Source organism: Notothenia rossii, assembly GCF_949606895.1.
Source record: "Notothenia rossii genome assembly, chromosome: 10".
Taxonomy (NCBI): domain Eukaryota; kingdom Metazoa; phylum Chordata; class Actinopteri; order Perciformes; family Nototheniidae; genus Notothenia; species Notothenia rossii.
The window spans coordinates 19,305,123-19,332,199 of record NC_136908.1 but is presented as its reverse complement, the minus strand read 5'-3'; the positions used below and the strand labels follow the sequence as shown (position 1 = coordinate 19,332,199).

Genomic DNA, 27,077 nt, shown 5'->3' with positions numbered 1-27,077 from the left:
CAAAGCATTTACCTCTCAACCGGGATCTAGTTGGTTTTCCCATGGCTCTCTCCTCACTAGGGTGCTTCTTTGGCTGACCAAGGCATTCCTGAAATCAGTAGAGCATCATGCAAACTATTAGCATACCACAGGATAGCAAGGGGAACATCAATAAACACATTGAGCCATGAAGTTTGGATAGGTAAATAAATAAAGTCAGTCACCCAGACACAACCTTATCTAAGCTTTTATCCAGGCCACATAGTCTAAGAGAGCCATTTATTAGCAAAAACCAGCCTGGACTCATGAAAGGATTCCACGATAATTAAGGCATAATAAACCAATCCCTGATTAGAGATGAAGCACTGTGCAGCACAAAGAAATGAAGAGAAACGCTAGCATTTATGATGAAGGAAGCATCAAACGCGTGCGAGTATGAAATGGATTACCAAAGTGGGAGATAATGGAAAGAAAGAATACTGTGTCATCAACAAAGCATGTATGAGAGAGAACAGCGAAAAATGTTTAAAGCCAACGGTAATGAATAATACATTATTAACGCTGGAAAATACAATTCGCCATCATAAATTAAACAGCAGCAAGACAAACAAATGCAGTAATTATGACACTGCAACAGAGTGAAAGACGGAGATGTGCAGCTCTTGTGTTGGAGTGTGCTCATTAATTCCCACATGTGTAAGTATATATAGGTCTCTATGTTCCCGTCTGCATGTACTTAGGGAGAGTGAGTAGTGCATCTTATCTAATATTAGCGAGAGAAAACACAGCCTCTCCCTCTTGCCTCTTTTCCCCCCGGCCCTTTGAACTCAAGCCGCTGCTGGAGATGTAGTCTGACTGAGCACAGCATGTCCTGAAAGGAGGTCAGAGGGCAGGACAAACAGTCTGGTGTCATGGCAACTTGATGCCACCAACCAAAAATGTTGAGTCTCTGGGGGTCGCGGAAAAGGCTGGTCAACCTGTCAAAGCTTATTGAACTAAATTAACATTCGAGCCATAGAGGATAAGGCTGGAAATATTCTTTTTTTTAAATGAATTCCCACAAAAACGCCAAACCAACCATGCACTGACCCTTGTAACAATCAATATTCTGTTTAGTAGGGATGCTCCGATCGATCGGCCGGCGATCGATATCGGCCGATACTCACTCTCTGCCGATCAATCGGAGCTCTCTAACAATGCCGATCGCGAGAGCCGATCGCATGACGTAAAATGATGACGTAAAATGCATGACACTTTTCTCTGTGCGCGGCAAAACAAGCTCGCCAAAATGGCTTCACCAGTCTGGCAGTATTTTAAGGTGTTCGAAAATGACAATAAAATAGCGGTATGCAACGTGTGTGAAGCAGACATCCTGCAGCTCCAGCCGCTGTGACGGACCGGTGAGCGGAGCAACACACACACACTTAGAATTAGACCTAACACACTTAGCTATTTTATCTGCCTCTGGAACAAGCTAAACTAGTTATAAATATATGTATTCTTCACTGTCGGGTCATTCATTACTGGATCAGTGAGCTGCATGAGACGATACTGACAGCCTGTCAGGAGGAGAGACAGGGGGAGAGAGGAAAAGAGAGCGATTCCGCTCATTTCTCCCGTGTTATTTTCCCAAGTTAATGTAAACTTGAATAATGCATTTCGTTTTAATGTAATAATTATGTTGGTTGTTGTTTGTGGAAGTGCCAGTGAATGAGCCCCATTAACTGAGTTTTAAACTTCACTTTAAATGGAAGATCCCCATAGGCCCCGCCCACTCGATCGGCCGATACTGATTCCGATGATCGGCCCCAAAATTGGCAATCGGAAAATCCCTACTGTTTAGTAGTAGTTCATATTTGATTATTTTGCATCATTGAGGTATTTTGTTATACAAAAATGTTGGTTGCTGTGGAGATAAACGGCTCGTAAAAATGCAGCGGCGGGTAGCTCTCCTGAACTTCTTCCATCGTTGTCTTTTTTTCTTTTTTACTGTTGCTGAGCATGTACAGCCAATGACAGAGACTCACTCCTTAAAATCGGAGAAGGAAGCAGGAAGACTACATAAAGTACAGCAGAACTTAAGACGGTCACCACCCACAACATCAGACCAGATGGACCAAAAGGCAAAGTGACCGCCCCAGGAGGAGAGCCGAGTTGGGAGCTAACCCAGCTAGGAGCTATTCAACTACCCAGCATGCTTCTTGCTAATGTTTTGTCACTGAAAAGCAGATGGAAGTTAAAGACTCAGGCGAATGCTTGATTTATTCTTGGCGCATCAGCAAGGATTTTTGCTGCATTTTACATTCATCTTGAAGCAAATTTAAGGATGCACTACCAGAATGTAATACTTTTGTAGATTGGTTTGTCTTTTTTTTTTTTGTGTAGCATAAATGTTCTACAAGTGCATTTCTTTGTATAGCCTTGTATTGCAGAGTGACAATAAATCATTTTATGTACATCTGGTTCTTACAATCTTCTGTATTCCTTATGATAAAGACCATCAATCAACGTAGGGTAGAATAAAACTTGATTGACTTAATTTATCTATTTTATTCTAACAACTATGAAAGGTTTTTAAGTAAAACTCTATTACTGACACAAATTACACTTCAGCTCAAATACCTCCTGGAACAATTGCCACTTAACTAAATTCATATCATTTGTTGAACTAATGACTGAGTATGATTCAGAAAAAACCTGAGAAATGAACTGCAGCTGTAATTGTGTCGCCTGCCGACAGCAGCCCCAGACTGCCTGTGTTTTCATCTCACTCTTGAGGTGTTGGATCAATATGGAATCCAGGTTTCTTTGTATGTCATTAGCTTGTCTGATGTTCGAGCTGAGATCCCTCCATCCTTTGTTTGCCTTTGAAATCTGTCAGATAAAGAGTGTGTGATTGCAGGTGTGTCTGTCTGCAGTGTGTGTGTATTTTTGCGCATAATAACCTTCAAACCAGTTCAGCTATAACGGGTGAGTAAACGAGCGTTTTGAACCTTTTTTTAATTGCACAAGACGCACATGTACTGCATCCTGCATGGGTGTGTGTGTGTGTGTGTGTGTGTGTGTGTGTGTGTGTGTGTGTGTGTGTGTGTGTGTGTGTGTGTGTGTGTGTGTGTGTGTGTGTGTGTGTGTGTGTGTGTGTGTGTGTGTGTGTGTGTGTGTGTGTGTGTGTGTGTGTGTGTGTGTGTGTGTGTGTGTGCATGGTGTGTGTCCTTGTGTTTGTTCAATGCGGCAGAGGGTGGAGTGGCAGATCAATAGGAAACAAATGAATTCAGATCAATATTAAGCCAGGGAATAAAGGAGAGAGAAGGAGAGACTGAAGCGATTGAGTGGGGTGATGCACCAAAGAGGAGGAGGGGGGAGGGGAGGAAGAGTGCTTATGGGTTGGAGGGGTGAGGTGTTACCAGCAGCACAGCAGCTAACTGTGCTCACGGGAAAGACCGCTAACTTCTACAAACCTCAGTGATTTGAGGTCATTGACGGTTAAAATGGACAGTTACAGTAGGAGAGGTAGAGAGGATTCAGAGAGAGAAATGAGAGCAGCTGTGCACCGGAGACAAGCAGGCATTCCTTCATCACAGGGCTGAGTATTCACAAGAATAAACAGTGAAACATATATTTTTCGGAAAATCTATACAAAATAACAAAACTAAAAACAGCAATACTAAAGTCAGTGATGCAAATTAGTCGCTTTTTGGCGCCTCCCGCTTTTTTAACGCTGCTTTGGGCGACTTGTGTAATTCGGGGAGAACCGAAGAGTTTTCGTTTTTGGGGGGGGGGGGGGGGGGGGGTCCGTCCGATTGACGGACAACTTCTCACTTCAAAAAAGAAGAAGAAATCTAGATCGCAAAATAATTAAACAAGCGAGTGCCTGTTTTTCCTGGCCAAGGACAGGTTCCTTGAACACAACACGAGCGTAACGTGTCTTCACGTGGTTATGTCTCGTCTGAAAGGAGTGAAGACTAGACTAGAGTGCTTACGGAGAGCACCGGAACGCCGCTCCAGCTCTTCAAATATTGCAGTACCCATAAGGAGCCGTACACATGCCGCAGTGTTTGCGTGGCTGTGTCTTTAGTTGTAAGCACAGTGGCGATCTGTTGTTATTAGCATCTGGTTAGCTAGCTATGCTAACGAATTTAAAGAGCTTTTCTACAACCAGGTGGAAGAGAGCTCTCTCCTGAGAGGCTCAAATAACCTCAGCTCAGTGAGGTTAAGGCACACCTTGATATGATCATTATAATTATTAATGAGACATTAGACTAAATGAAAAACAGGTATAAAATACTATATGACAGTAAAAAAAAGTTGTTAAAAATAACAAGAATAGAGTTTAAAAGGGGAGTGGTTTGTAAAATATCCCAAAAGAAAAATCTGCTTACAGTTCTGTTTCAAATGGGTGTTGAAAGATGTACCCATAGATCTCCTCATGTTGCTCTCAAAGTGCACCAGATTGATGCTTTTAACATGTTTTAACTTCAATATTTAAAAAAATATCTTCCCGGGGGAGCATGTCCCCGGACCCTCCTAGAGGAGGTTAGGTCCCCCCCACTTAAATCATGTTAACATGGATACTAAATACATTTGCACACATCTTGTGTCCATATCTTTCTGTTTTGGTGGTCATGCCACATCGTGCACATGCATGCATGCATGCGCGAGTCATGGTAAGATATCTGGATTAAGAGGTTGCTTTTTCTTTGCACAGCTTGAAAGAAAGGCCAAATGAATTGGCTGTGATTTTGGTTTTTTTAAGCAGAGGTTGAGTTCAATCATTTGTACGGCCCTCGGAGGATTTTGTAAAAATTGAAAGGAAAAAGGTTCCCCACCCCTGCTGTAAATAATAATAAAAACCCTTGATTTATAACATCTCTGTCTCCTATTGATCTGAGTATATTATAAAGAATAGCCAGTTAATTTAAGCATTATAGCGCAGGCCTTTGTCAGATGGTATATTACGCTGTTTTTTTCCTGCTTCGAATAGTTCTCTCTTTTTTCACCATACCTGTGTTTGCATCACTGTAAAGTGTATCGGTATGTTTATTTTTCCTTTATAACGCTATTGTTAATACAATGTCATTGTTAATTAAAGTTATATATTTGATAACATTATTTCACTTTGTTGTAATTTATCTTCCATGGAAAACCGTTTGAAATATGCTCGAAAAATTATGCCTGAAAAAGATAATTATGTTTGTGTTTCACGCTTGATTAAAGGTGGGGTAGGTAAGTTTGAGAAACCGGCTCGAGATACACTTTTTGTTATATTCCATGGAATGCTCTTAACATCCTGATAGCAATGAATATCTGAAGTACTTTGACAAAAAATCCATAAAAAAATGTCATCTGTGGAAGCCGTAGTATTGTAAAAAGCACGACCAACCATCTGAGCCGGGCCGGATAAAATAACTGGATGGCCTACCTGCCTGTCAGCCTTCCATCTGTGCACAAACTTATCTCGTGCCCTCATTGGTCATGTGCGTGTTCGTGTGTGTTGGAGGAGGGGCTCTGTAAGGAAGTGGCAGATTTCTTCCGGCTGTGTATTTTCAAATTCTAGCGCACTCGAGCTGGTTTCTCCAAAATTACCCCACCTTTAAGTATTTCCTGTTTGTATTCAATCCACTCTTTTTAAAATGATTAATGCTTGTAGTGCAATGTTTTCTAATAAAAGAGCCTTTCTGTATTACTTTGTCAAACTATTTGTTCTTCCACCAAGCATGATAAGATTAAAAATCCCAGCCAAGCGAGGGTTTCATTCTGACATTTCTACTTAACTCCCAGTTGGAGCTTGGCATTTACAGACAAATCGGTAAGGACCATTTAGATGTAGACTTGGCTAGACTCTCATTGCTTTTATGCATGACTGGACACAACTGTCTACACTTTACTCTATCTTTAGTTGTTAGTTTGTTTTATTGTTTTATGTCCTATATAACTAACTTGCAATATTTGCATTGCCATTTCTACACTCTAGTTAGTGTGCATATCTAAAGCTACAAGTACCTGTTATTTATTTTGCCAAGTAACTCTTTAAATGTCTCCTTCTTTCAACCAAAGTCTAAAATCCAAAGATAATCAGTTCAATTTCAACAATTATGTGAAACAGGCAAAATAATTCGGACAAGTCTAATTTCCAAATCTTGAATGTGTGGCACTAAGCTTGAAACATCTGTGAAAGGGATCTATCTATTATCACAGTTTCAAAAAGCTGCATTAGATTGGTGAACTGATAAGTCAAAAATAATGCTATAGCTTCAAATGACAGGTTTTAGTTTGGGTTTCATTCACTTAATACTCTCCCTATTGGATTTGGACAAAGATTGCTGGTCTGAAATGTGCTATTGAAGCTGTATTCCTGTCAAACAGCACATGTAAGGTCCTCTGCTGAAATATGATATTCCTATCGACTATATTTGTCTAGACTGTGATGGATAATCCCCAGAGATTTTATCGAGTATCATGTTTCTATTGTTGAGAATATTATTTTGAGCTGAGCAATACATAGGCAATGGTTTGTAGCAGTATCAATGGCAGCCGCTCAGACTCTTTTGAGTGTTGTTAAATCTTTGTGTGTATTTAAAACAATTATTGAAGTTTACAATTTTTGTTAATTTGACTCTCTTAGTATTAAGATATATCATACCAGTGCCGTGATTATGCAGAAAAAATATTTGAGCCTCTTTTGCTTCAGAGTATCGCCTTGAAATTACAAACAGGATTGCTTATCTTTAAGTATCTGCTCATCTCTTTGCGATGAGTTCAAAGAATCAAGAGCCATTTGGGAGTTGGAAGTGAATGAGACTTTGAAGTGATGGTGGCGAAAACAAACACATGGGGGCTGAGTGCTTGTTAACGGGCACTCTCCAGCTCAAGGTTCCTCGGCTCTTGAGGAGAATTTCAATGATAAATGCCTCAGTTAGCTTTAAGTGCAGTATCTCTGATGCCTTAGAGAAAACTGTATGTAATGTTGTTTAATTGAAGAGGTTACCTATATGCATTTCCCACAATTCACGTTTCACCTCGAAAGAGAAGCATGAATGGCGACGGGGATATCACACGCAGTTGTTAATTGCAGTTATTATGATTTGCACATAATGCATCATGCGTACCAGGTTAAATATAACAGGTTCTTTCATTTCATCTAAAACTTTGATCTGATTAGATGTTATTTGATCATTTACAGTAAGATCGGCTAAATTCCCATTATGCAACGTTGCTATTTTTGCTAGTCTGGTGGAAAGAAACGCAGCACTGACTATCTACCTAACAAGTTATTGAGTTATTCCTGACACATTTTTGTCATATTAAAAATAAATAAGCATTGACATATGATGAAATTATTTTTATAATCATGGGGATTTAACTGTGCCTATGTGAACAACTGTGGGGCTACAAATAACAATAATTTTCACCTGTTGTTTGGATTCATAAATGTTCTTTTAATACTTAAATACTTTTGTCTGACAAACAGTCCAAAGGTTTTAGTAAAAAGAGACTCTAAGATAATCTTTCATCTATGATTTTGCTTATTATTTTTCTTACAATTGACATATCAAATACTTCTTAAGATCTAAATTAAATGTGAGTTAAACTTTATATGGCCATAACATCTGTTTCTTGCCTGTAGCCATGGCCCATGACCTCTATAGACAGTGAGAAATTCTTTCACTTCTTATGCAACACTTTCACCCTTAGCCAGGTTTCAGATCATACAACCATTGTCTTTTAATAAGTTTCTCCGTGCTACATAAAGGCTATTATCACTTTATATAAGTCATTATAAATTAGCATTCAATGTACCGACTAGAGAAAATCAGGGACTGTGTTGCAGAAAGTAGATGCAGCCAGCGACAGCAGCTCTCTGAGTCGATACATCAGTGTTACTTGGAGAATAATGTCTGAAGAAATTAGCTCAGCAGTCCTTCAACAACATCACTGTCACTCATTGCATGCTTGTTGAATTCACACCACAATTTTACCCTTTTGAACAATGAGTGAAGTTGAGAGACAGAGACTGGTGGTGGATACAAATGAGACAAAAAGGGACAAAAAGTGACAGAGAGATGTGAGAGATTTTGTGGCTAAAATTAGTAATGTCTGTTATCCGAAAGCAAAAGGACATTAGAGAGAAAATTCGATATAGAGAGATCACATGTACGACTGCTAAATTAATGTTGTCTTAACTGTTATCAACTCTGTTATCTTTTTTATCTAACCACTTTATTCTCTAAATTGTCCGAAAAGGATTGAAAAATGCCAATCACAAGCTCAAGATGGCGTCTTCTGAGGCCTTGTTTTGTCAGATCAGCTCTGCATAACTACAAAGAATTGACTGACAATGACATGAGAATGAGACAAGCTGAAATTCCTCACGTCTGATAAACTGGATTCAGCAAATGTTTGGCATTATTCCTTGGTAAAATAGTTATAATTCTAATTTTCATGCAAAGACTCATTTTGTCTGATAGAGGAAGTCAATCCGACAGACAGACAGACAGACAGACAGAAAGACAGACAGACAGACAGACAGACAGACAGACAGACAGACAGACAGACAGACAGACAGACAGACAGACAGACAGACAGACAGACAGACAGACAGACAGACAGAGATACCTGAGGCCATGATGTAGAACTCCAACCAGACAGACTGCAGAAAAAAGAAGAAACAAAGCGAGGCAAACATCGCCATGTCTCTCAGCCTTTCTTCCTGTCTCTCCTCTTTAATCTGACAGCCTCCCCCCCTCTCTTTCTCTCTTCTTCTTTGTCTCTCTCTGTCTCTCTCTCTGTCCCCCTGAGCTGTGTTCTATGTGATCCATCCCGGCCTCTCTCCATCTCCCTGCCTCTAATGTGCTTTGGCGTGTGTTACCCACGGGTGCTTGCGCGCCACTGTCGCTATCCTAAAGCCGGGTCATGGGGGTAGCTGAGGCTGTGACATCATCAGTCGCTGCTATTACTCACGTCTCACCTCCACTCACTGTCTGAAACTGCCACATTTAGGTGCTTTATGGCGGGACGGGCGAACATGCACACTCGAACAAATGTCCTCAGATGTACTCAGAGAAAAATGAGAAAGCATTTGAAAAGCTTTATCACAAAAGTCGGTACCACTTTACAATAAGACTACCAATAGTTTTTATACGAATAGTTTGTAATTAATTTATTAATTAGGTTGTGAACACTTTATAAATCATTAATAAGCTTTTACAAGACATGAGATAAACAGGGCAACTTTGACCGGTTGCTTGCCAAACAGTGAGCCCAGATTTATCTGTACTGCTAAGCCTTATATTGGCTACTTAGCTTACTTCGTCTTCTTCATCAGCCAGCATCCTTGGTATCTGTTGCTCACTGAGATGATTCTCGCTAAGTAGCCAATATAAGGCTTAGTCATCTTGCCAAATAGTGAGCCTGTGTTGATGTATGAAAAGTAATAAAGTGTTTACAACCTAATTCATAACCTAATTATAAACCCTTTATGAATCCTTTATAAGGGTAGTCTTATTGTAAAGTGGTACCCAAAAGTCTGTCATTCCCCTTGTTTTTACTTACTTTTAATAGTTGAGGCTGGCACGCAGGTGAATATAATATCGTTATAGTGTGCATACATATTAGTATATATGATATTACGGTTAATAATTTAACATGACAGAACAGTTACTATGGTATGCTGTCAATCAAAGTTAAGCGTGTAAAACTTTGATGTGTATCGACTTATGTATTATGGCTGTAACTTCAAACAATTGTCATTAATGATTTATTTGTCAGTTTTTCAATTTAGCTGTTAACATTTTTAGATATAGAAAGATATTAAATATTCGCATAAAAAAAAATCGAGTGAATTCTGAATTTTTGCTTGAAAAGGAAATCAACCAGTTATTAATAAACATTCAAATATAATTGGCAATTGTTTTTCCTGTCTATTGAGTCATCATTTCAGCCTTCAATTTGTCTTTGAATTCAGGCCACAAGATGAGGATTACCTACAGTCAATACTCTAGCATACTGTTAAGAGAGACTAGTCTAATCAGAGTGCAAAGGGGGGGAGAGTTGCATACATTGTCGCTCTATACGGATGATCTTCTTATTTTTCTTTCGGATCCCCATGCTACTATACCTATTGCCTTGGAACTTATCGCCGAGTTTGGCCGGGTGTCAGGCTATAAATTCAACATGAATAAAAGTGTTTTATTCCCCATAAATGATAAAGCACGTCAAATGTCATTTCAGAACTTCCCTTTCTCTGTTTGTAAGGACAGCTTTACATACCAAGGTGTCTGTGTCACTTGCAAATACAAAGGTCTGATGGACAATAACTTTAAAACAGTGCTTGGTAAGGCTAAACTGGACATGGAGAGATGGTCGACCCTCCCTAGCTGGCAGGATTCATTCTATTAAAATGACGATCATGCCCAGGTTCTTATTTCTGTTTCAGGCAATCCTAATCTTCATCCCTAAATCCTTCTTTAGGGAATTAAATAAGTGCACTTCCACTTTTATTTGGAATAAAGCTGTACCTCGAATTAGGAAAAAGTATATGGAAAGGCCAAAGGGGGAGGGTGGTTTGTCCTTACCCAATTATTTGTATTATTATTGGGCTGCCAACATCCACAAGCTGATGTTTTGGGTTGATGTGACGGACGAATCCCCAGTTTGGTCTGTAATGGAACAGCATTCAAGTAATCCAGTGTCACTTTGCTCTTTCATTTGCGCTCCACTACCCTTGAGTAAAAACTACTGGACGAATAACCCAGTCATCCAAGGCTCTCTAAAGATATGGACTCAGTTTAGAATTCATTTCAAACACAAACAGGCACTTATTGCTTCCCCAATTCTAGCAAATGTAAATGTTTCTCCATCTCTCACTGATCCATCTTTTCGGTTATGGCATGGGAGAGGGATTAGGTGTGTTAAAGATCTTTTAAAAATTGACACTTTATTTCTTTTGAACAGTTAAAGAAGGATTTCAATATCCCACAGTCCTGTTTCTTCAGATATTTGCAGATACGTAGTTATGTCAGGACCCGCTTTTCTCTAGCAGCCCCAGAGTACCTGGATTGATGATGAAATATGGATCCCTGTGAAAGGGGTCTGCTATCTGTATTATATGACAATATTCAGAGGGTCGCCGCCCCGTCGCTTAATCACTTAATGAGGCAATGGGAGGAAGAGCTGGGAATAACTATATCAGATACTATTTGGCAGGCAGCAATTACATTTGTCCACTCATCCTCAATGTGCTTGGGCTGCTACAATTTAAGGTTTTGCATAGGTTACATCTGTCTGCAAGTAAACTGTCCACATTTTACCCAGGTTTAGAACCAACCTGCTTCAGGTGCAGTCGGGACCCGGCCAGCCTAAGTCACATGTTTTGGCTCTGTCCAAAATTGGCCCCTTTTTGGACTGGTATATTTAAAACCTTTTCGTACATGTGTAACACGGCTGTCTACTTGCTAGACGTCTGATACTCTTTAGCTGGAAGAAGGCTGCACCGCCGTGTCATAAGCACTGGGTAGAGGAAGTAATGTCCCATCTTAAATTTGAGCAGCTAAAGCACACTACCCGGGGCTCTATCGCAAAGTACTATAAGGTCTGGCAACCATTTCTGTCCTACTTTGAGAATGAATTCTCTGACATTAAAACAACGTAGCCAACCCCCCCCCCCCCTTTTATTTATTTAGGTTTTCATTGTTACTCTTGGTTATTTAACCATGTCGTTTTTAATTTAATAATTTATGTTTATTTTTGATATACCTATTTTGTATCTCTTCTGGATGTCAATTGATATTTTGTATACTTTCTGTGTGTTCTGTATTTTTGAGTGTTGAGCGCTGCTGTTTGTTGTATGTGGAACATCAATACAAATATTTGAATGATAATAATACTCTAGCATGATATTATATATGAAGTTTATACAGGAGAAAAACAACAGATGGTGTAGCATAATGTCAATCACAGAAAACTATAATTACTTAAAAAACTGTATCATTCTATTTATTTAACCAATACTATCTCTCAACTTAGTGAAACAATAAATCACAAAAGGTTTAAGCCAGTTATTCCAAAAGTAGTTCACATGTCTGTGGATGCAGAGCTCAGCAGAACAAGAGATTCTCCAGATGTGGCTGCTCATATCCCTCTTCATGAGCTATGAGACTGTGCACAGCCTACATCTGTGTAAAAGGGAGAAATGTGCTTCCATTTCAGGTTCAGACTGTGTCAAATCGCCACATCTGCCAACAGCGGAAACCATCCTCCACCTGGGGGTCTGTCTGTCACCCCCGCTGTCAGCCAATGAAAAGGTGAGACTCTGCAAACTCCTTCACTCACAAACACAGAAAGCTGCTATGAAAGCCCTCGGCCTGTGTGTTACGTACACGCAGTATAAATCATACATGACCAGCACCACCAGGCACCATATGCATGCTCCAGCACTGCATGAATAACAAGCATGCCAGTGTCAGATACACAAGCATATAAGAGAGTGTATATGATATCTTTCTTTTTGTCTCACTCCCCCATGTCCTCTTGAAAGCACCTGCAGCTCTGAGCTCAATGTGCCAAAGAAGGAGACAAAAGCGGGAGAGACAGACTTGATACAAAAAAAGGATAAACAACAGAGTAATAAACACCTACAGGCATTAATATTTGAAGAGGAGCAACACAAGCAAAAAGTGCACGGGGACAAATAACAGACAGAAGAGTGTGAAAAAACATGCGACAAAGTAGGACAGCAAAATAGACGGCTATAGTAAGAGACAGACAGATTAACTAACAGAGACAGGAGAGAGAGACACGAACTACAAAGAGCGAGCAGGAAGAACAAAAGATGAAATGATGAAAAGGAAAAGACTGGAAGGCGAGAGAAGGACAGACTTGGAGTCAGACAGAGGAAGACGGGGGGAGAGAGAGAGAGAGAGAGAGAGAGAGAGAGAGAGAGAGAGAGAGAGAGAGAGAGGCAGGCAGGCAGGCAGGCAGGCAGGTAGAATTATAAAAAGATAGAGGAGGGCAATGCGCAAGCTAAAATATGTGGCAGACTCTTGTCAGTGCAGTGACCTAGTCGCACAAGACTGAGGAATTCTCCCCATCGACCCGGACACATTCCTCCTGTCCTCAGACGTTAACCCATGCCACACCACCATACTGTACTGCAGTGGCTCACATGGCTCCACTACCTGACCCATGAAAGTATCACTAACAATCTCACACATGCTACAGACCCTACACAGCTCACGAAGCAGCATGAACATTTCCCATTTTGAGTGGCTGCTGCGTATTAATATTAAAATAGAATAAAAGACCTGCAGTGTATTTACAAAGCTCTTTCTGACAGCGGAAGCAAACAGCTTGAAATCTCTGAGCAAACACCTTCAACAAGAATGGAAATATCAGGTAAAGTGCACAGCTCAACTAGCTCTGAATCCACGGTCTGTGTGTGCATAGAGCCCTGCAAAAACACATTGTGAAAATATCAGGGCAAGAAGGGCTCTATTGTGTCGCAGAGGCAGAATGTAGCTCTTATTCTCCTGCTGCTGGACCGGGGGCATGGGGGTGACATCAGCACAAAGACAAAAATGTAATGTGAGGCATCTCCAAAGCTAGCTCATAGGCTAGACCACAGGCCGCTCTTTATACCCGCTCTCTCTCACTTTTCAGCAACATCTGATAATCTGGATGCGACCAACAGATGACCCTTCTACTTGTTGCTTACTGAGATAAGGCACAGCCAAAAGTGTTTCACCAAACTGACTCAAACAGGCATGCCAGCAAAATGAAAGATTGTCTGCCGGCTGCTTTCACGTTAGCACATATCTGTGAGGTTAATCAGGACAGAATGACTCAGGGAAGAGTAATTCAATTATTCTAAAAGTGCATCGACTTTTCGATCGGGCCACAGACTAAAATGGCTGACCAAGTGTTCCTGACTGCTGAGTGCCATTAAGCAAAACTCTCATCAGTAAGGCACTTGATTTTAAACAAACCTATACATAGATGTAATCTTTAGGAACGCGCAGGATCAGAGGCTTATTCGGGACCTTTTTTTTTGTTAAATGAACAGCAAATCTTTTCTTACCTGATAAAATTCAGATCTTCAATGAAACGGTTCAGGCTGTCTCAGAGGCTCAACCTGAAAAACAGACATATTATTAGACATTATTCGCATTGTAAATAACCTTGACAATTGTAGATACTTAAAAAAACATGATATTTTGATATGATTTGTGAACTGTTTTTCCAGATACTATTACTATACTAGAAACTATGTTTCCAGATCTTTTAAATCCTCGATTTGTTTCAACACTTCTGATTGTTGGGCTACATTTCATTGTGTTATTCAAATTTCACACCATGCCTGTTAGGCTGTTGTACTGGCACTAGTCAGTTTCCAGCTGGGAAAATACAAATTCAGCAGCACGAATTCAAACCGGCTACACAACAATGACAGCTTGCATGGGAATTCCTGAGGTCTGTTCGATCCATTAATGTATGCTGCGGTTAAATGTCATCAATTATGAATGAGAAACACATGAGATTCACATAGAGCCTGTAGAGAATCATGGGTCATGGCTGTCCACTGTAGTACCGTGAATATATGCTATTTGTGTGAAGCTACAGAGATTCTGCTTTCAGATTTATGCTAGTTTTCAGACAGCGAATCTTTGCATATTTCAATCAAACCAATTATTAAATTATAGATTGAATTCAATCAGAGATGAATTACTGATTTAAAGTTAATTATAGCTATATTTCTCTTCAGCAGGAATAGTTTTTTTATTGTCTTTCCTACTATAGGTGAGGTTTTTCTATTTCCTCAGCCTTTAGGTGTCAGTCCATATGTTTGAATTCTGCAGTATCTTCCTGCAGCTGGGGCCCCTTTCCCTTTAAGGCCCAGAGTGTGTTGACCCTGCCAGTGAGTTCATACCATAAGCAGACCCATATAGCTTCTCCTCCAGAGCCTCTGATCACGACCCTGCTGAGCTGCCGCCTCAGTTATGTAAGATTACATAACACCAGGTCTGTTTGAGTAATATCTCATAACCTGGGGGTCCCACTGTACTGACATTACCAGCAAATCTCCTCAGGAGTGGAATCAAAGGTCCTAGGCAGGTTTGGCAAGATAAAAGTCAGATTTAAAAACAAATAGGATCAAGTTGACAGCTCTAAGGGGATTTATCTATCTTGTGTCTTTAGCTAAAAAATCGCATATGTTTATTCCTCCACATTTTTTACATCAAAGACTTCTCCTTTCATTTTTTGAAAGCTACAGTGGAGGTCATGAAAAGGTCGAGCCTGGGAAGCCGCTAAACAGAAGTGATTGGCTTATCACAGAATGCAGTGATGTTGTCCGCACATAAATGTCATATCATTGTGTGTTAATCAACTCCTTGCATAGGAATTAATTTACCGCACATTCAGACTCTGAATATTATTACAGAACTAGGCCAGTGACTGTTATCTAACGGCCTCGGATTTCAAATCAGCCATTTTTTTCCCCACATATGCAGTGTGTAGTATGAAAATGTCTGCACTTTTTTTTTTACCACCACCTCCTCGCAAAACTTCAATAACCTCACATCATTCAAAAACAGATGACATATAAAGATTTAAAACCAAACAAAAGGACAAACAGAAGCACAAATATTCAAAGGTGTCTCTGTAATTAGCCCTTAGCAACACACACTCACACACCAATAAAAAAACGTTGGCGGAGCAACACACACACTCCCCTCGAAACGATACCAGTTGATCATCTTGGATTCAGATAACAGCTATAGCAAGTATAAGAGAAAATGCGGGCAGAGATAACAGGAGTCAATCTAAATAAAAAACACAACAGACAGATATAAAAACACACAGGAGTAAAAAAGGAAAAGGAAAGAGATGGCAGGAGATATCTGAGGGTGACACCGAGGGAGAAATAGGTATACTGGATCGAGGTTAAAGCAGATGGACTGCAAATGGACGATAGCAGACTTTCAAATGCCTCCGTCTAGTCTTCAGGTCCTTCGTACTTTCAGTACAATAACGCATTCATGTTATCTGCTACTGTCGACATTTAGTAATATGTGCCAAAGCCTTCAGCCTCACCTGTAACTTCCCCACCAAACTAAAGTAATCTCACCCAAATACGCAGGTTATAAAATTGAAAAAACTTGTCGAAACGGACTCAAGTTTTTTACTTAGATTATGCTTTGTAATAAATATACCCATATATTTTTTTATGATACCAAACCACATCTCGGACCGTGGGTTTTGTCTTCACAGGCGGACCAAACGATAGATTGGGAGATACCCGGATGAACGGATGGATGATGGGATAGAAAAAGGGGGAGAAGCATGGGAGGGAGCAATTGGGAGAGGAGAAGAAGAAATCCCGCAATACTTACAGTAATTCACTGTTTTGCTACATTCCATAACTTCACCTTTGGTTTTGTTGCGTTTTATAACAAACACCACCGCAATCATTTCACTACTATGAAACATGAAACGTGATTGTGCGAATCCGCGCATGCGTATTCAGGAGTGACTGTTCACCACCGCCAGCTAAGTTAACTCTAAATCACACCCCAACATATTAACACACACATGCAGACACACATGACTAATACAGATAGGTACACACATGAAATGCACACACCCTGCCTCCTTCATGAGCTACCCTCCCATGCATGGGCCCCCTAAAACTGGGTGCACTCAGTGATCCCTTTCCAAAGCCCTCATCTAAATGTGAGCAGAGGTAATCCTTCAAGGCGAGGCTAAGAGAACAGCGATAACCCACGATATAGAGCAGCTGAAGGAGGAAGGAGAGAAAGAGGGAGAGAGGTGAAGCGCGAGATGGGATAGATGAACAGGATGGGGGGGATTAGCAACCTAGGGAACACATTTCTAAAACAACTATTCAAAAAACTGGTGAAAATGTTGGTGAGGGAGAGGAAAATGCTTTTAAATAGAAATGGAAAGCAAGAGAAAATGAATGTACAGTATGGAAAAGGACGTGTATGTACAGTATACTCACAGATGAATGAGAGGGTGACCGGAGAAGTGATGAAAAATCATGTCAAAAAACGAAAATCAAAGGCGACCACGGACCGCGGGGCTTAAGTTTGGCGAGAAGTCCAGTTCCTTCTCATTCTGGAGTTTTGTTTTTTCTCCTTTTTCCCGCGATTTTGCCAATTCCTATCCAGCCGTCCCTCCTTCCTAAGTCTATCCCCTACTGGTCCCCCTTCCCTTCTCTTCCCCCTCCTATTTTTCTTGCATGTGCCGGTACTCTTTCTCCTACCTCTCTCTCTCTTGTTCTCTGTCTTTCTCGCTTTCTCCCGCAGACCATGCTCTCCATTTTCCCCTAATTCTTTGCCTATCCCCTTCATCTGTCCATTCATCGGACACTCTTTTTCTTTTCTTCCACCCTCTGCTCTCGCTTCAGAATACGGATACTGTTTTTAAAAAAGAGATCTAAACAGAAGTCGGGTTCTGACACTAAAATACTGTAGAAGAATAGAAAAAAACTGTTAACAGGAAAGGACAAGCGGTTTCTAGCATTTACTGTAAAGCAGGGACAATCCACGGCCTGTGTATTACAGGGGCGCCACGCATTTTGGGTGATGGTGCCTCTGTATATGAGGGCATAACCAAAATCAAATAGAAAGTAAAAGGAATAAAACGGAGCTAGTTGCTGTCGGTCTCCGGCGCGTGAGGGGAAGGAGTGGGAAGGACTCCGGGGTGAGTGTGTGAAGAGGTGGGAGGAGAGAAAGAAAAAAAAAGAGCCAGCGAGAAGACAGAAAGAGAGAGAGACTGGGGGTTCATGGAGAGATATATCCAAGAGGGAGGGATGGAGGAGGAGTGTGTCGGTGGGGAGAGGAAAGAGGAGGGGGCAGAAATAGGAATACATTTTTCTGCTTGTCTTTCTTATGCTCACGGTATTCGAATTCTGTATTCTTGCATTTTTTCCCCCTCTCTTTTACAGCTTATACCTTTTCTTTCTGTGGGAAGGAAGCAGACAGGAAGGAAGAAGAGAAAGAACTACTGCGTGCTTTGTCTCTCGCCCCTATCGTTCCTTTTCCTGGTTTCCTTTCTGAAGTGACTCTCCTCTATACAGCCTATTTTCTGCACGTGCACTTGAACTCTAAATCCTGTTTGCTTTCCCCTCCCCTCTCTCTCTCTCTCTCTCTCTCTCTCTCTAACTGCGCATCTGTTTGTCTCTGCCTCTCTCGCTCTCTCTCCTAGGCAGAGGCTGGAAATAGTGCTAGCAGGCAGGAGAGAGCGAGCAGGAGGGAAAAGGAGAGGGCGAGGGGGACAAAAAAGGGGAGAGAGATGTTGAGAGGGGGGAGGGGAAGAAGCTTAGACCGGCTGACATAGAGAGCACAGGGCTGCTCTCTGTGTGTGTGTGTGTGTGTGTGTGTGTGTGTGTGTGTGTGTGTGTGTGTGTGTGTGTGTGTGTGTGTGTGTGTGTGTGTGTGTGTGTGTGTGTGTGTGTGTGTGTGTGTGTGTGTGTGTGTGTGTGTGTGTGTGTGTTTGCACGTGTGTATGTCGACATGTCTGCACATTTGTAAACTCACATTTATCTACCTTGGCTTTAGATGCACTGTTTCACACGCTGCTGGTAATCCGCATATCATGTTAGCCTACATACCAGAAAGGAAATACATTACTTTTTGGGGTCAGAGAAATAAATAATTGAATGAGAAGAACTTTAGTTTATAGAGTCAAACTACACTCATAAACAAAAAACGACAACAAAAATTGAAATTATTTGGAGACATACAATTGAATTAGTGCTGCAAGCAATGATTGGATGTTCATTAATTAATCCTACTTTTATTTTCTTGATGAATCATTCAGTCCAAAAATTTCACAAATAATGAAAGAGTCTTATCTTCAGCTACCAGAGACAAAAAGTGATGCCTTCAGTTGGCTTATGTTTTTGAATTGACAATTAAAACCCTAAAGGGATTCAATTTACAATCAAATAAGACGCGGAAAAGGAGAAAACCCTCACATTTAGGAAGCTATTACAAGCTAATGTTTGGTATTTTCACCAAAGATTACAAAAAGTACACAATGAATCGATTGTTTTTTTGTTTGGCAAGTTATTACTCAATCTTTAGCGCAAGCCTGCAATTGTGACATGCACACGTCAGACTTGGCTCAGATCGCATTTTATTTTTTTACTTTTGAATTCATAGAAAATGTTAACATTATAATTCTGATAGACAATTAATATTGTCAGGTTTGCATTCGCTGGTCACAAACATTTTTTAACGTTCTATATTTTCTACTCTATGTGGCAACAAGTCAGAATAAATAACAATACCAGTTGGGATGAAGGTTGGCATATATGCCATTGTGTTAAAATATTATACAGTAAAAAGCTGAGTAGAACTTACATACCTTGAGAGGCTTTTGAAATAAGTGATCTTTAGAAATAAAGTAATTTTGCAGTTATGTTTTGCCACAGGTTTCCTGCAGATGTTGAGTGGCATTTATGATGCTTTGAGATGATTTAATAAATGTTACTAATATTTTATCAGGTGAGACCAAATAAGAAAAAGGCGGGTCATGGCAGGTCAAGAGAGATACTGAACATTTATGTCAATTGGTTATGAAGCTTCATCTATTTGCTGTCTTTAGACAGTACTACATTCGGGCCAGGTATATGTATTTTATTGATAAAACCCTCATAGTAGTCACTGCATAATGCACCTTGGAACACAACAAAAAGATGGCATGACAAACATGCAAGTATATTTTATTTTATGAAAAGTGTTATCAAAGGTCATAATTTCAAATATATTATGATAGACATGAATTCGTTATTTTTTTAAATCCATAAGCACTCTAAGCAAGTCAAATCAAAGATGCAGTTAGACTGTATAATATAGGCAGCTAAGGCTCCTGGTTGGTTGAAAACAAAAGAAGCCAAAGTAAAATGTTTCTTACCATCCACTGGTGCTGTTTTCTCATGAAGTTGCCTTCTCGTAAACTGACTGCAGCACACTTCTTGAAAAGTCTTCCTAGGGTCTGTTTTAACATAGAAATGGGCCAGAGATTATGTGAGATGGGTGCCACAGCAACACTACCCTCTGCTGGGAAACAATGGGAATAGTTCATACGCACCATCACCATCACGGTGAATAAGCTCATTAAACATTGTTTAAACCTCCATTTGACACAAACTCGAGGCAGGCTATGCAAATTAAATATACAATTCATATTACCGTCAGTGGTGGAGTTATTTTGGTTTAAAGGCTGGGTTAGGAGGAGACATTTGGAGCTGCTATGGAGGTCATTTCAGGCTATCATCCATTTAAATCGGGCAATCTCCCTCCCTCCCGCCTCAGAATCCATCCTCCAGCTGCATTAGCTGCCATGGCTTAAAGTGAGACAAACCTACATCCAAAACCCGACCACATGGCTTTGGGCTTTGGAGCGTATATGAAAAGGAAGATATATTTTATTAATTCATAAATTGAGAGGGGTATGTGTCGGTAACTGATAGAGCATATTATGTCATGAGTGCTATAAGTAACTTTGGCTAACGTAAACTAACCGCTCACTATTTTAGCTATATAAGCTAGCAGCTAGCTAGCAAAAGTTCCAGGCTTTCCAACGGCTGCGACGGGCGTAGCGTAGTTCTAAAAAGGCATTATGATACAAGTCTAAATTAAATTTGAGCTCACCACCAGTCTGTCTTTAATGTGTCAAGGTGAAAGATGTCAACCAGCAGCAGGAGTTTGTGAAAGTTCTGTAAGCTCACCTCAAAAATGATGAAATGGCTGATATCCACCTGTCCAATTACACAGGTTGTATGCAAATTGAACAAAAAGGGCCCAACACACAAGTGTACTTTTTTCAATATTTCGTATAATATCTGGACCAAAGAAAAATGTTCCTGCAAATAGTTTTGTACTTGAATACATGTTTCCTTTCTTAAGGCCCTCCTCACTGATGTAGCCTACTACAGCACAATGTTTGCAGATATTATTGGAGCATTGTTACGCATGGCTGCTCCTGAAGTTATGTTTCGGATTTGCCATAAATAATTTTAGGCACTTTTGGTTGACGTTTTTGTAACCCAAATATTATAGTTTAGTGGTAATTTTTTATTTATGGATAAGATAATACTGTATTGATTGATCCTAAACAGAGGTTTTACATGAACAGATGCATAGTTTATACATTATAAGTATCTTAAAATTAAGAATTAATTAATGATGTTGTTTACAGACACAAATATTAACTATTAAGTGTATTCAACTAAATAAAGTCAGTCAAGGAATTTTAAATTGAAAGATATTAAAAAGATGTACTTGATAAATTGGAATTGGATAATGTATAAAGTGTATTGGGTCTGCAGAGGGCAGTGTGAAAGGAATAAAAAAGCAAATGTGGTTTGAAAATATTGTATGTGGGCTACAATGTATGCGAGAAATCACAGTAACAGCCTGGGAGTCAGCAGGGATGCTGCGGCAGAAACCTGGCACTGCAGTTTCCTAGAGCCTGCTAAATGTCACAGACTCCCAGAAGAGGACCTGGCTACAGACAGCATGGCACACGTCAATCATCACTGGCATACAGGATATATAGATAATGTGACAGGAGGAGAAAGACAGCACCAAGTCTGCCGCAAATTTAACAAAAAGGAAATGCATTATCTCTGATTTATTTACGGCTGTAAGTGTAGTAATATTTAGAACTAGTGAAATACAATGTTGACATTTTAATCAAGGAAACCATATCTTAAATTGTTTTCGCTATTCATTTCTCTGTATCAAGATTATTAAATGCATCTGAAAATCAGATGGAAGCGGTGGTGCAAGAAGTACTTAGATTGTTAACTTGAGTTAAAGTAGTATTACACAGTAAAAAAATATACTCTATACAAGGACCTTCCTATTATTATGTTTTGGTCCTGCCCCTCAGATAGCATGAGTCCGCCCCTGCACACCGTAATAACTTAAAATTCCATGTGTGTTGAATAAATCCCATTTTCATTTGCCTCATGTTGTTTGAGAAAACGGTCCAGTCAGCTGGTTCATCACATAAAATCGTAATTGATTTTTCAGGTTTGGCCAACTGAAGGTCCCAGAATGGGTTGACACTGAAGCCTGCCAGACACAAGGAGCTGGCTCCCTGCGATGACAAGCGGTTTTACACCAGAGCAGGTTGGTCACACTGCCAGTGTTTCCCCTTGCATCGATTCATCTGCTGCCACAGCTGAAACGATTATTCATTCATTCTTTCGCTGAATATGAATGTTGGAAATTGGTATATTCCAGCTTCTCTAATGTCAAGGATTTGCCTCTCAGATTGCTCAGAAATAATAATCAACTATTATACTTGGCTGTTTTGCCAAAATTAAAAATGAATCTCAAGACAGTACGAGCCTTGTGAGAGAACAGAATAAGTTAAAAAACAAAGCATGTTTAGTTGACAATAACTTTGAGACTCCAATGTATTAAACAAAACAGATTTGGGGAATGCTAATTAAATATCTTTTATTTGTCCAATTCTTTTGAATATTATGCCTTAACATGTGATTCATAAGATGTATATGAAAAAAATACAAATATAAAAACAGTATGGTGTTACAAAGTCAGCTTGCATGTGGATGTATGGGCGACTGTGTGTTTAGTTGTTGGACATGGTGCTGCTGATCCAGCTGTTGTAGCGGCACACTCGGGCGTAGACGCTGGGATGTCCCTGCATGGCGCAGTCATAACCCCAGGACACGACCCCCTGCAGCTGACCGTTACACACCAGAGGACCACCAGAGTCTCCCTGCAACACAAGCAGAAGAAGACACAGGTTTACATTTTACTGTAATAGTACAAACACGGTACATGGCAGGCACTGCATTCAAACTGTCTTTCTGAAGGTTTCAAAAGAAGATCACATGGAATGACATGTAATACCCATTTGTATAATTTAGCCTATGAATGAAAATATGTTGACAGATGTTTGCTCTATAATGCAAAACTGCTGCAGGTGGTTGAGAGTTGTGGATTGAGAGACTATTTTTCACAGAAATACATCTCTTTATTATTTTATATGCTGCTTAATACGTATATCATATACTGTATGTTCATCATCATCCAATTGTACAAATACCCACAGCATCTGTAATCTTTAAGCTTCTTTCAAGTCACATTGATCATATACATATAAAAACCTAGGGGTGAACTATATATATCGGGTTCAGGGCAAAAGGATTATCAATTTATATTATTATTTATTGTTCCGCTAATTTAATTGTAGCCTGTCAATGATCAGCCGTTCATATACCAAGTTGTTTTTAATTAAAACGCCCCAAATCTACACACTCTAATTTACTAAAATGTATAATAATTTGCAGAGTCAGAACTGTTTTTCTTTTGTTACCAACAGATATTAATAGGTTGGATGGATTCAGTAAGGTCAAAGCTGTGGAATTATCATCTTTCTTTGCTCACTGCATCATGGCTAATAACTTTTACAGGTTATCAACTTATTTTCAAATAAGACATTTTTTTTTAAATGATCGGATATTTAATCAGTGTATGCCATGAGAAGCATGTAATTATCGATCTCTGCTGAAAAAATGAAGGATGTCCAGTGATTTAAAATGTCTCTTGCAATACTGTTGCATCATCTTCCTGCAGTCATCAATACAGACACAGCAGTGGCAGTGGTGTGAATTAAAAACGGGTACACTGAAAACGTATCTGTTTTATAATTAAAGGATTTTAGAGTGGATTCATGCAGCATTTGCATTGAAGGAGTATATCATCTAAATTCTCAGTGAAATAAGTGCTATAGTGTGTCTGTGTACTGCTGGAAGAAATGCACACTCCTGCACATCCTGACCCCTGTGTGTTCACTGTGGTTCAGTCCGACTCACTTGGCAGCTGCTGGCACCTCCGCTCATGAAACCGGAGCAAAGCATGTTGTCGGTGAGGAGGTGGGGGTAGGCGTTCTTGCAGATCCTGTCATCGATGATGGGCTGCCTCAGACACTGCAGCCTGTCAGGGAAGTCGTCTGTGGAGCAGGAAGGAAAGTCTCAGTTACTGTATCTGCCAATATTCAAATATTATGAGTGAAGTAAGATGACTTCATTTTTCAATGGAAAGTTAAATGACTCCCATTTTGCAAATGAATCCTTAGATATACAGCTCTAACCAGTGCAGCATTATACGTTTCTTTGGTTTTACTATTTATAGGTGTTTGAGTGAAATTACATTTGTTTTTATTCTATAAACTACTGACAACATTTCCCTGTGTTGGCATTCAACAGACACTGGAATGGAATGGCTGCCATACATGTAGAGATTGAGATTTAAGAACAATTTTGAGTGGTCTCTTAATTTTTTTCCTGAGTTGTATTTGATTACTTCGGGATAAGGTTTTAACAATTCTTTTAACTGGGCGATAAAGCTCCACAAAATGTTTTAATTGCTGTCAAATTTGTATTTAACCGGAATTAAGATGGGAACAGAGCAAAAAAACTGCTATATTTTTTAATTAACGTTTTTTACTGAAAATAATACTTCCGGATGTAACTCCTTGAATCACCAATAAAAAACATTTGAACTACATATGTTTTCTTAGTGACTGATTATAATTACATGTGTTTTGTTATGTGATTGTGTAACTCTGTAAATAACCCTGGGCATGAGTCATCCCTTACTTCCGTTGACGGAGAGGTTGCCCCAGCCGGACACCATGCAGTTCTCGTCGGCCTGGGGGCAGCGGTTGGGCAGGGCCACGGTCTGGACGTTGCTGTTGAGGGTGGCGGGGCGGCTCAGTTTGATCAGCATGATGTCGTTGTCCAGGTTGTAGCTGTTGTACTGTGGGTGCTTGATCATCTTGACTCCATCGATCCACTGCTCCGTGCCCTCGTTCGCAGCGATGTTGTGCTCGCCAAGGCGGACCTGGATACGACTGGTGGAATTATGAAAGTTACGTTTAGAAATATTTCAAATGAATTACAATAATAATGTATTTGGCGTCAGATACATCAGTGGATCTCATTTAAAGGGTGGATTATCAATGATAAACGTATACAAAACTTCTAGCAGCAGGCAGTAAGTCTGTCAAAAGGAAGTGGCTTAATTCAGAGCCACACTATTGATAAATGGATATAAATAATATATGAAATATATATTTTGGAAAGGTTGAAGTCTTCCTTCAAATTCCCAAGATTCTTTTCCACGGGTTTGCACTAAGTGGACCGAGTAGACTAAACCTTCGAGGTCAGACTCATTCGGCCTGATGGAAGTGATTTAAAATATTTTATCGCATCTAACAGCTTTCTCTTTTGCTTATTGTAATTTCTAAGCTACAATTATAAATAATGAAAGATGATATTATAAAATAAAATTATTGGAGAGCCACACATAAATTGGTTATCGAATATACTGAAACATGTTGGTTTTACATGTGAATCTACTTGCAGTAATATTTATGTTTTGTAAAATTATGAATGTTAAACGAATGCTTTTCCAATACATAAAAATGCATACTGTATATCTAATTCCAGATTTATTAAGTTTTTGACTGACTATGATTACAAAGCATTAACTTTAGTTGGTGTAATCATAGTAGAGTAGTAAAACATATAATTATATTTAAAAATACAGAAATGTACAAAAGAACCAACTCACAACATCTTTCGCTTTCTCCTTTTCTTATGCAGCGGGACGTTATGATTCATGATTACCTTATTTAAGATTTTCAAAAAATAACCAGGGATTGAGGTTACAAGAAAAAATCTGCCTGGTGAGGAAAAGTATTATTCCAGACTCGGGTTTCAGGGGGGAAACGTGATTTCCTGTACTTACGACTTGTAGCAGTGAGCAGCAGACACCACCCACTGGCTAGAGATGAGGGATCCTCCGCAGAAGTGGTATCCAGCGTTCAGAGACACTTGGTAGGGAACCGAGTTTCTGGGACACTCGTACCCGCCGACAACCTTCTCCTCCTCAGCAGCAACTGAAACAGCACATTAGGTCACTTTATTTCCAAGAATACAAAAATAAACAAAACCATTCATATGTTAAAAGTATTGTTTTAAACTATAAGGTCTCGTAGTGCAGAAATATTCATTTATCAAAAACCAGAGAAATAAAAAGTGATCGGCAAGTCTCTTACACGCTGCTCCAAGCAGAGCCAGGAATATCAGGGCCTTCATGGTAACTTATCTTTTGAATGTCAGAGAAAGTTCAGCCTGTAACTCTTTATATACGCCTCCTGCTCTTTACGTTCGCACATTTCTCAAGGTCGGGAAGGTAAAATGCAAAACTGTTCTGGGAAAGAGCCATATGGCTGGAGGCAACAAAAAGACCTTGAACGACATCAGAACTAATAGATTAAACTCTGTTTAAAAAGCAAACTTGTTATGTGTTCAGCAATTAGGTATTTTTATGTTTTATGTGCATTTTCTTGAGTAGATCAGAACTCGTGAATATGTGTTTGTATGTGTGCTCAAGGAGACCTGGCTAAGGTAGGCAGCAGTGTGAATACAACTGAAAACACACACAAAACATTTAAAAGGAGGGAAAAATCAAGCATAGGGAACTCAACATTAAAAGACATTTAAAATAGTCAATTTTCACCAGGTACAGAGTTATATATTTGTTAGTAAAGTAAAACATCTATTAACCATCACAGATATTTAAGTTGTAAATATATCATGATCATGTAGATCACATGTGTCAAACTCAAGGCCCGGGGGCCAAATCCGGCCCGTAGTGGATTTAATTTCGGCCCGCAGGATAATTTGTAATTACTAATAGATCTGGCCGGCCGGTATATTGCACGCACACCTTCACTCCATCCTGAGGGTTTCCTCAGCTCAGAGCCTGACCCCAAACATTGATGAACTTGCACCCAAGATGAGATGCCAAGTATCTGGCTTGAACTAGCATCACAGAGCAGCACACTGAAGAGGTTTCTCAATACTCAAATTTCCCCTCCTCGACTCCTCGACTCCTCGGTCCTCCGGTAGTGACCCGGAAATGAATTTCAGCGCGTCATGTTGAAGGACATCTAATTTCTCTAATTGCACTTTGAGGACCGAGCATCGAGCGTCGAGGAGGCTCTCTGGAGGAGCTCTAACCGAGGAT

At 39.9% G+C, this 27,077-nt stretch overlaps 1 protein-coding gene across 1 annotated transcript; it reads right to left on the bottom strand.

Annotated features, from left to right (window-relative positions):
- Positions 1-22,446: 22,446 nt before the first annotated feature.
- Positions 22,447-26,513, bottom strand: LOC307022332 (trypsin-3-like). The gene is made up of 5 exons (XM_079655085.1): positions 26,104-26,513; positions 25,794-25,944; positions 24,641-24,894; positions 23,855-23,991; positions 22,447-22,755 (listed from the first exon to the last, which is right to left on the bottom strand). Exons 1-5 carry the CDS (start codon positions 26,141-26,143, stop codon positions 22,606-22,608), a joined length of 732 nt encoding a protein of 243 aa, XP_079511211.1. The 5' UTR covers positions 26,144-26,513; the 3' UTR covers positions 22,447-22,605.
- Positions 26,514-27,077: the final 564 nt, after the last annotated feature.

What these genes read in the sequence shown, in the direction of transcription:
- LOC307022332 (XM_079655085.1), bottom strand. Translation starts at nt 26,143, where the DNA reads ATGAAGGCCCTGATATTCCTGGCTCTGCTTGGAGCAGCGT. An exon ending in GGCTCTGCTTGGAGCAGCGT is followed by an intron (nt 25,945 to 26,103) that starts GTAAGAGACTTG and finishes GTGCTGTTTCAG; the next exon opens with TTGCTGCTGAGGAGGAGAAG. An exon ending in GAGGTGCCAGCAGCTGCCAA is followed by an intron (nt 22,756 to 23,854) that starts GTGAGTCGGACT and finishes CTTGTGTTGCAG; the next exon opens with GGAGACTCTGGTGGTCCTCT.